Below are 11,188 nucleotides of genomic sequence, written 5' to 3'. Positions count from 1 at the left end.
AGAGGGATCAGATTGGAAGTAACGAAAGTGAGAATGAGCAGGAAGTATGAAAGGTGTGTATATGAGAGAGGTAGCCTGATGTGCACAATACATAGAATATGGTAGTAGAGATATAGGGGATCTTTTCTAAGGAATATGGGAAGTATTGTGTGGATAAGTATGGGGATAACAGAGTTTGAGCAAGAGAGGTAGCTTTTTGACGGGATTTTTGTTGAGTATGTATGGGGTAATGATGAGTGTGGGGAATGTGCTGAATGAGAGTGTGAAAGCCAGGATTGTGGAACAGGCAAAGAGGATAAAGAGTAGTGTTCGATATAGGAGAAAGCATGATTTTGAAGAGGGAAGAATGAATGTTGGTGAGTCGTTGTTGGTGTATGTGTGCAGGTTGGAAACATTAGCTAGGAAAAAGTTTGGAAACAAAGGGATAAATGAGAGTAAGGACCTAGTGCAAAAGTAATTGGCGACACTATCAGAGAGTGTATATGAGTTTATGAATCTAAAACGTATGGAGAAAATGAGATGGACAAATGAAAGATTGACGTGGAACGACATTTTAGAAATAGTAGAGGATTATCAGTTGGACAGGTGTATGAAAGAGAGTAAAAGTGTTAGTGTTAGGACTGAAGTAGCTGAGGGTATACCAGAGTTTAAGAGCTATAGGGAGGCAGTTTTAGAAGGGCCGAGGCAAATGGCAGAGTGAGTGGACGATAGGTGCGTTATAGCAAGTAATGTAAGTGTAGTTAACCCTAAGAGAGATCAGAGTGCAAGCATTGAAAGAGTAGGATCAGTTAGTCGTGAATGAGAGCAGCAGTGTTACAGATGTGGAAAGCCAGGACACAAGAAGAATGAATGTCGGTGGGCGTTAGGAGTGTGCTTCTGGTGTGGGCAAATGGGCCATTTGGTGAATGAATATGAAAAATATAGGGATATTAAATGTTACAGGTGTGGACAGGTAAGGCACATAGCGAGCAGATGTCGGGGTACCCGTGTGAATGTGATTTGTGGTAATTGCGGGAAGAACGGGCATTATGCTAGGATGTGTAAGGAACCGTATGCAAAGTGTGCTGAATGTGGACTGGAAGGTCATGTGGTGAGTGTGTGTAGACGAAAGAGGATGAATCAGGCTGGGAATTTGGGAAACTAGGTGTTAAGGGGATTCAGTTGGGTGGGTCCTTTTGTGTGTGACAGTAAGTTCCGGAGAATGTGATGAGTAAATGGCTGTGGGTGAATAAGTATGAGCCGAGTGTCATTGAACAAATGGGTCTGGGAGATCGACAGTTAGTGTTGGTTGAGTATGGAAGAAAGTGGAAGAAGGCAATGAAAGGGAGAAGTGTGAACTGCATGATAAAGATGTTAATGCTAGAGTGCAAATGGTTGATAAAGTGTGTAATATGGATAGTTGTGAGGGAATGAATGATACGTCCAGCATGTGTGGGTTTGGTTTGAATTAATGGGTGAGTTAGATTTCAGTGGAAAGGGAACAGAGTAGTAGGGAAGTAGTTGGTGGCATGGATGAAGCTTTGCAAGGGTTTAACAGAAGTATTGATGAACTGAGTGGTTTGGTAGCAGAAATAAGGGAGATATCAGGACAAGAGTTAGAAGGGGTAGATGAGATAGTGTGATTTTGGAGGACAGTAGCGAGGGAGATAATGTAAGTCTGGAAGGAAGTGGTTTGGAAGAAGCAAATGGTGATGCGACTGAGAGAGAGTATGAGGGGCCTCAAACGAGACCCAAGGGGCCTGCCTCCAAGCATCCTTGGATGCTGTGAAAGGTGATTTAGTGTGGATTTGCAAGTGTAAGGAGACGTTGTCAAATGTAATGGGGGTGGTAACATGGAGGAACGATCTGTTCCATTTGACAATGTCTTCAAGGGTTGGGTGAGAGAGATTAAGTTATGTGGTTGGTATTGCTGTTAGGATCGTATAGTGTGTGTTTGTGTTTTTGGTTTTCAGAGCAAGAGCAGAAGAGAGAGAGAGAGGACGTAATTGGTGAATGGATGGTTAGTGATTGAATTGCCTTTTTGATGAGTTCTGTGTTGTTTACTGGTGTGGCTGCCGAGTCAGTCAGTTATTCAGTCAGCCTTGGATCAGTGTCTGGACTGGATAGTTTTGGACAGCAGTCTTGGATTTCTTGATGGTCAGTCGTATTGTGTGATATTGTGTTTTTTATTTGTTACTGGGTGTTTTGATTGATATTGACATTGTAGAGTTGTTGTGCCTGTGTTGTTGAATTTGTTGCGCTTGTGTGTTGGAGGGTTGTTAAGCTTGTGAGTTCTGTTGTGTTGGAGTTGTGAGTTTTTGGGTGTTGTTGTTGGTGAGTTGTTGTGGTTCCTTGGTGTTGCAGGTGATTGTATTGGCTTGAGGTGTTAGTGATTGTTTGTGGAGTGGTCTTTTGTTGGGTTTGTTGTTGTATGATTGTAGTCCTTGTTGATTTGTTCGTATGCTGTGTGATGACAGCCATATCCAGCGGACAGCGTAGCTCCTCGCCTTGAGTGTGTCAAGTGTGTGGTAAGTACAAGTGTGTTTTGAGAGTTTTTGTTTTTTAGCTTGTGTTCCCACTAAAACTGGGGAGCTGTCATTTGGCACAGGGATTCCTATCTAGGGTTAAGTTAACCAATCGAAGTTGAGATTGTTTATGATCCAGTGTACATATGGAAGTGTGTGGCTGTGACCAAGTGCGTAAGCACAAATTGCTCTGTTCGGGATGAGTACAGCAACGCTAGACGGAAAAGGAATGTAGCTCCCCTTATATTAATTTGAAATTACATTTCTCCCATGTAAAAGGTATGCACTTATCTCAGTTTATAATTTACATGCTGCCATAACACTTAGTCTAAGTGTTTCTTTATGAGTCATCAGCGTGATGTCGTCAACACGTCTTTTCCAAACAATAACACTGCTGGTGGGCAAAAATCTATTTCCCCTCTTCTACGTTGATCATTCAAGTTAATCTGCACTTTATTTATAAGCAATGGTTCAGTTGTGTGTTGTAGGATGCATGAATAGGTGGGGAAAGGGAAGCCTAGTATCCTGGCATAAAAGCACTTGTGTATTGAAATATTCAGATTTATGTATTTTTGTTGACATCGTTTCAGAAGACTGCTCAAAATGCTGGCGATTTCACTTCATAGAAAATTTAAAACGTTATTCACCTATATACAACAATAAATACATGAAGTTACAATTCAATGTTTGTAGAGTAAAAAATAAGGATAGACTTCACAGGAGCAACAATTGGATGCACAGAAAATGGATCAAGATAAAGTACCAATGAATTTCAGACCCTTCCACTGTCAAGAGTGCAATGACGCAGACAGCTTGCCCTCATGTGAAAGTTGTTCGAAACTACTGGATTCTAATCCTTTATGGAAAGCAAAAAAAATATTTATTTTTATTTGAATATTTGTTGTTGCCTTGGAATGATTTTGCTCTCATGGTAAGTGAACTTGACAGACTTAGAACTTATAAGTAGCTCTGAGAATATTTTTTTCAGATTTTGAGAAATGAACACAGCACTACAGAAGAATACATGTACAATACAATAAGCAAGAAGGAAACCTTACCCTGCCAGCCATACATGTACAGTGTTCACAAAACACTTGACAGAGTTAAATTAGGTGAGAGCATCGTCTGCCATTGTTCACTTTTGCCCACCAGCGTACTGCACATGCGCCAGATATACTTCATTTGTTTACAAACATAACCTCTCCTATATTTTTACTTTGATGTAACTGCCAATCACCAAGAATTATGGTGCTGTTACATAAGTTGCACCATGTTGAGGTTGCATGTGGTTGCAATTGTACCACAAACTGCAGGCTAAGATGTGAATTAGTCTTACTTTTATTTATGAAAATGACAATTCTTGAGTTCAATTCCATCTATGTTATGCATATAAAGTCAGGCTAGTTGTACGGTGTAACAGTTAAGTTGGGCATGAGCACAGTGTAGCCTTTGGCACAAGATTGCTGTCCTAAATGAACTTTGCTCCTACACGGTATACAAATCCGTGGTCCTTTACACTAGGAATTACCTTCAGAGAAGCTGGAAAAGGCCACTAGACTTTTATAGCAAGGTAGCTCGGTAGTTAAACTACTGTCTGGGTGGAAAGGTTTCTCCCTCCGGAGTCTCCCACCCTGGATATCATTTTGCTTTCGTCCGCTGTTGAGTTTGGACCCATATTGCATTGCTGTCTGCCTGACTATCGTTAGCTTTAACCGTATATCTGCCTGTGTATTATAGTGTGATTGTTCCTTTTTGTGTTTCCAGTGCCTTATGTGTGTTTGCTGTTTTGTGAATTGCAACATGCAAACCCATGAGTTTAATGAGCTGGCTTCTAAACCTCCCTCCCCAAGCGTGTGTCTGAGAGTAGGTGGCAAGAGGTGCAGTAACTGGAGATCATCTGTGGATGTCGATCCTCATGTTCTCTGCACATCTTGCAAGGGGCATGATTGCAACCCAGAGTTAACTTGTAATGAGTGTATTTCATGATCCTCTATGCAATGGGTGAAGTTTGCAGGGAGGAAACTACTGGAGGAAGGGCTCCAGAATGCCGTTGGAGGGTCACACACCCGCAGCAGCTCCCTCAGTGCTGTACCCTTCACTTCTCGTCTCCATTACCCGACAAACTTTCGCCTCTTTACCCATCTTCCATGGGGGAGGCTTCCTCTTCCTCCTCCTCACCCAATTCGTCGAGCGATGAGGATGAGGAGTGGCGAAGGTTCATGATGCCCTCAGTACAGAGGTCTCGGTTCACTCTGAGGGAGCTGTGTTCCCCTCAGGGCAAAATCTGGCCTTCCCCACTAATATCATGGTTCCCTCTTCAGGTCTGATGGAGGGACTTTGGACTCTCAACCACCACCCAGGTGTTCACGAGAGTGCTCACCCTCATCTTCGTTTGGGCCCCATTCACAGGGATACGTCTATTAAGGTACCTCAACGACTGGCTAGTCCCGGCTAGTTCACACTCGCATTTTGCTTTGGGACAGGGATCAACTTCTCAAGTTTTGTCGCATCCTCGGGATTGTGATGAATCAGGAGAAGTTGGACCTCATATCCAAGCAGAGAATAAAGAACCTGGGCATGTTGATCGATACAGTGGCGGCAAAAGTCTTCCCTGCAGACTCTTCTTGCATCAACAAGTTCAGGAAAGTTGTGCAGCTGTTTCTGTCCAGACAGGAACAACCAGCTCGGCAATGGCAAGTCATAGTCACCTGTCGTCCCTAGAGAAGATGGTTCCCCATAGGCATCTCCACTTATGTTCTCTTCAATGGAGAATGAGGGAACACTGGTCCCAATCTCGAGATCCGCAATCCTTCCTCATTCATCTCTTGGAAGTAAGGAGGGATTAGGAATGGTGGTTGGACAACAGGAACCTCTTAATAGGCGTACCCTTGGGTACTCCCCCCTCCAGACATGCTTCTGTACTCGGATGTATCGACCGAGGGATTGAGTGCACACCTCGAGGAACTACTGACCTCCGGGGTGTGGGACCAACGTGACAGATACTTCCACATCAACGTCCTGGAACTTTGTAGATAATGATGCAGACGAGACGTTGTTGTGTTCTGTTAGGTCGCTGCGGCGCTATCTAAAGAGGACTCAACAACTCCGGCCTGAGTGTCGACAACTCTTTGTTAGCACTGGCTCGTCCAAGAAAGAAGTGTCCAAGAACATGATTTCTTTCTGGCTTAGTGAGGTTATCAAAAGGGCATGCTCGGCTATTGGAGTAGACGGGGCTGATACCCCACAGACCAAGAGTCCACGAATTCAGGAGCATTGCTCCTACACTTGCATTCTGGAAGAATCTGGGTGGTACACCAGGTATTGAAGTCATGGGTGTGGTTGAGACAGACTACTTTCACCTCCTCCTACCTATGGCATATATTGCACACAAGTCCTTGGACACTTTTTCCCTGTGACCTGTGGTGGCTGTTCAACAAATTGTGTAATCTTACCCAGCTCATCTAAAGGGACAGATTAGCATCTCGCCTTAGATGTATGGTTGCAGATGAGAGTATGAATGTGGATGACTGCCTCCCCTCTCTCCCATCACCCAATCCTTCATCTCTTCTTCCGAGCAGAGAACGGAAGGACTGTCACTTACTGGAGCGGGCCATGATGCAGGTAGGTGACATAACTAAGTGGCCATTCTTTGTCATAGACAAAAGAAGCATCCCTGACGATAGGACAAACCCACCACTTGTATTTTGCCTTACTGTCATTAGCAGTCAGTCAGCTTTCATCCAAGCTTCTTTTCTCCTATAAAAGGTTTTGCCCTCTATAGGAGGAATGGCCAGAAGTCTGACGATTGATCTCGTGGTTCAACATTCCGATCATTTTGCCAGAGGCACAATTCATCTCCCTAGCTCTTACAACCAAGGTCGATTCGAGGTGACCAAACTCCAGTCGGTTACAGAACTTATATCCTCCTGCCAATTGTCTTCCTAATGTAAAAGACAGAGGGTTTGTATACTGTGTAGGAACAAATCATACATTTTTAAAGTTTATTGTACTTTTCCTAAATACACAAATCTGAGGTCCTTTATTCATTAAGCCCACCTCATGCCACCCCTCATTCTGCTATTCCTGGGCCAAAAGCAAAGTGATATGTATATAACCTAAGAATCTAAACTTAATTCCTTAACTTTATTATTGCAACGATCATCCAAGAATCTTTATGTAATATTGGTCTTAATCTTTCACTTTAACCCATATAGAAAGGGAACTCTTCCAATGTTCAAAAGATAAAGTCTATCATGTCTACTTGTTATTGTTCAGCAAGGGTTATTTGAGACCTTGAGTTTGAATTAAGTAGACCTTTTCACCATTGGACTGATTCACTCTATTGTCATCTTTCTTCAAGTACCGTACTAAAGCGTTCTCCTTTTTAATACTTGATTCCAAGTACCGTACTGAATCTTTTGCAGGTTCGTTCTGTACAGTGCTTTTTTGTAATACTTGATCCCATCACTATACCCTAGAGAGATGGGCATCCAAGTGAAGGGGAGTGCCTATCGCCAACTCATCCATCCCAATCTACCAAACTGCAATAAAATATGAACAACAAACATTAATTAAACAATCTCTCACCTACAAGAACATAGAAATTAAAAATATTGATTAAATCCTTAAAAACTATAGTTTCAAAATTGCCTAACCTAATAAAAAAAATCAGATTTTAATCAAACTCAGTTTTTTTATACCATCACATCCTGTGTTTAGTACAGCTATACTCAAATCTGATACAACATAATTCTTTTTGTATCGTCCACAATCTCAGACTCGGCATAACGTTGCCAATTAATGTTAAACTTTTTTTTTTTTTTCATTTCCAACGTCATACATGTCAACAAGTTTGGGAGTTCACAGCCAACACTATTTTCCCTATGGTTACATAAATATGATCCCTTCTATGCACTGGTATAATTTGTAACCTTTGTGATTTGAACTGATTTTTTTTTCTTTTTCATTGCTTAGCTCAAAGCACGTTGTGATATGAGGTTATGTTGCGGCAGCCGTCAATGACAGTGCGCTTAACATGCTCCTCTGGCTGGTCAATGTAATGCCTCTGCAGCATTATAGCAGCAGGCCTAATAAGCTCAACAGTCGTAACAACTTCTTCAAAATAGGAATAGGAATTACAACACGTTTTCTTTGAATGTTGACGTTTTAGGCTGCGTTCAAGCTTTTTATATGTTGCAAAATTATTTATAGGCCCAAAAAATAATATAAGCCTTCTGAGATGCAATCTCTGTTAGCTACTAAAGAATTTATTTGTAGAGATTACCCATTCTTTGAGGAATAAAAGATGATGGTTTTAATTATATAGAGAAGATTGGTATTATATTATCTGTCAACAGTTACGTATAGTTATATCACACAAATTACTCACTAGTCTCATAGGGAGACTGGAATATAGGAATGGGAATGAAGTGAGAAAACACTGCTAAAAATAAGAATGAGCGCTAGGAATAGGGCTGAAGATCAGACAGAATAAATGTTCAATCTCGGTTACCTTAGATGCCAGAATGACAGGCGTAGTCTGTACCAGGTTGTCGGCTAAGGGACATTCACCAAAGAATAAGAAACAATTCTTCCTTAATCACAGACCAAGTCAGAGGTGTTCGTCAATCAGACTCGTTGCCAGAGTCTGTCAAGACAGTTCTTGATCTTACTAGCCTCTTCAGCGTCAAGACGGTGTTTCAAGGAGAGCGGTAGGCAGAGTTGTCAAGCGCTAGATCACTTCTGGGCATAATGTATTGCGACAGAGATGGAGTCGAAGAGCAGAGTCAACTGCCGCTAGTACTCTATCACTATCAGAGTGATCTCTCCAGGTTAGGGCAGTATGTTGCGCCTTACTAGTCATGAGCAAATGTGATTCGGTGGGCCAAATCAGGCCCTATTTATACTCAGATATTTGAACCAGTGGCAGTGGCATCCTGTCCAAAGTGGGTATTGTTGTTCTCGAAACCCAACTCCGAGTCTGTTGAGAGGCAACTCGTCTTGGCTCCTTCATCTTCACTGCAGAACAATACAAGCACAGGTGGTTCGAGATAGTTCAAGGGGTATGCAGGTGCGAGGAGGCGGCGTCGAGAACTCACTGGTCAGACAACAATGCTAAGGACCAGGTCAGGTAAAAAGTAGGCGAGTTCAGGTAGAGAGTTAAGAGATAAGCCAGAGACCCTCTCCCATGAGACACGTGAAATTTAGTGACTCGGCAGGAAGTTCTTACTTTAATAGCTGTTCGCCAAATTAAATTGGGAACATATTACAATAAAATAGGGCACGAGTCCCTTAAATGTGAATGACCCTATTGTGAAGGTCTTGACATTAGTCAGCAGCCCACGCTGACAGGATATGACAGCTCATTTATCATTCAGAAACTAATCCCAGGGAGAAGCCACTAAGAGGTTTCCCATCTTCGTTTGGTGTAGAAATACAAAGGGAGAAAACTGCTAAGTCTAAATACTCTCAAGATCCCTAAAGCAGTCACAACATGGAAAGGGAAATTCTCAGCTAGTTCAAAAGGGAAAATAGGTTACTCTGCAGCTCATGTTCTCCTCACATTTTGAATTTTACTTTACCGACCCAAATCAGTTTTCTCAAAATTTATGTTTGGCTGAAGAAAAGAATAAAAGAAAGAGGATCCAAAATGGATACTCATGATATTCTACACACACACACACAACTCACACATATATGAATAATTATCACATCACAGTGATTCATATAAATCATTCGAGCTACAAATGTCCTTTAATATCTAATTCGCTCTACCTCGGAATTGATATATTTTCATATATGTACCGAAGGGGAATTTTTAATTGATAGTAATTTCGTACCACCGTCCAACAGACAGCCACGAAATTAGGACCGACATTGACGAATCGGTAACGTCAATGTCGGTCCTAATTTCGTGCCTGTCTGTTGGACGGTGGTTCAATCCCATGAGGGGACGAAATTATTATCAACTAAAAATTCCCCTTCAGTACATATATGAAACTATATCAATTCCGAGGTAGAGCGAATTAGATATTAAAGGACATTTGTAGCTCGAATGATTTATATATATATATATATATATATATATATATATATATATATATATATATATATATATATATATATGTGTGTGTGTGTAGCTAAAGTGTATGCTGTAAAAAAATATGGCGTTGGTCTTCTTACTGTAGGTACATGTTACCATACGTAGGTACATGTTACCACAGGGGCACTAGCAAAAGCATTTAGCTATATATTATTTGTAAAGAAAATCCACAAAGGAAAGAGAAACGATGGAGTTCTGCAAGGATTTTGACTTTTTTTCCTTTACTTTGCAGACTGATGAAATATGAAAATAAGTATGCTGTTAGATAGGATACTTAAGAGACGTTTCCTATATAGTGGTTTATTTACGACTAATTACATTTAAAATACATTTTTAGCCGGAAACATATATAACATATGCAATAAAAGCTTGTATAAACGACAGTTGGGGAATACAAAGGAAAGAATAAATGTACCTTTAATCCTACACAATTGAAGAATTAATAGTCCTATCAAAACAGGTTAAGAGGTTTGACAAAAGATTAGGCTCAGAAGCAAGGACAAGACAAGTAAAAGGTGCCTGACCACCAAAAAAATATTACTAATAAAAGCACAACTCGGTAACATCAATTGGTTAACAATAATTTTTACAAGGTGAACATTTAAAAGAATATATATTAAACATGGAAATATGCATAAGATAATTAAGTCTCGGATTTTATCGTTTAGGTCATTCTTGAACATTTTACTAACAGTGGTCCACAAAGTACATCCCAGGGATAGAAGTTCACTCTTGACGTGGTTCTGAAGTCACGTCAAGCCGTTGTTGGTCCCGTTGCTGAATAACGTTACACTGGTTCCATGCAACGTAAAAATGCCATACAAGCAAACAATACATCCCAGGGCTAATGTTAAAATTAACAACTGAGAATAAGCTGTGTAATATCGGATTCCAAAAGATCTCTTGAAGAGAAATCTTTCGATCTGCAATCGTTGAACTGTAGTCCAATTATTCCTGCGAGAGTTTATACTTAAATGAATGAACGTAGCATTGGATGTTCTGGACAAAACCATAGTAAACCCGCATTAGTATTCCGAAGGCATGAGCAGTGTGATAAAGTGAAGTGCAGACGAAAATTTGTCATCATGAACATTTAATTTGACTCGATTGCAGAATTACGATTAATTCAAGTATTTTCAAACTGGGAGACGGAAGACAAAACGAGAGGAATGTCTTTAATTCGAAGATAATGCGTAACTCCTTGTCTATGCATTTTGTCAGAACATTCAATGCCATTAATGTTGCTGATTACTGTAGGTACCTGAGCTCTAGGAATGTTGATCCATTTCTGTTTATCTGGTGGTCATACCCTTTATAGCCCTCGCTAAACTGAGCTGAGTGACATGTTGCAGAAAAAAAATACTGCATCCATCATCAGTTACGGGCTGCTGAAAAGCAAGAGCCCGTGCCAGCGTAAGGCTGGCTTAATCTTACTACTGCTATATATATATATAATATATATATTATATATATATATATATATAATGTGTGTGTGCTTTATTTGTCTTTCATGGATATGTTAAATTACTTGCACAGAGCATTATGAACACACGCACACACACAAACAGTGTGCTCGTATGTG

General features: G+C 40.8%; 1 protein-coding gene across 1 annotated transcript; it reads left to right on the top strand.

The window, feature by feature from the left end:
* The first annotated feature begins 514 nt into the window (after positions 1-514).
* On the top strand, positions 515-4,490 carry LOC135210460 (uncharacterized). The gene is made up of 3 exons (XM_064243354.1): positions 515-696; positions 943-1,090; positions 4,269-4,490. Exons 1-3 carry the CDS (start codon positions 515-517, stop codon positions 4,488-4,490), a joined length of 552 nt encoding a protein of 183 aa, XP_064099424.1.
* The last annotated feature ends 6,698 nt before the right edge of the window (positions 4,491-11,188 follow it).

This window comes from Macrobrachium nipponense, chromosome 39 (assembly GCF_015104395.2).
Source record: "Macrobrachium nipponense isolate FS-2020 chromosome 39, ASM1510439v2, whole genome shotgun sequence".
NCBI classification, from domain to species: domain Eukaryota; kingdom Metazoa; phylum Arthropoda; class Malacostraca; order Decapoda; family Palaemonidae; genus Macrobrachium; species Macrobrachium nipponense.
The sequence above is the reverse complement of the archived record's forward strand: the minus strand, read 5'-3'. Positions and strand labels throughout refer to the sequence as shown.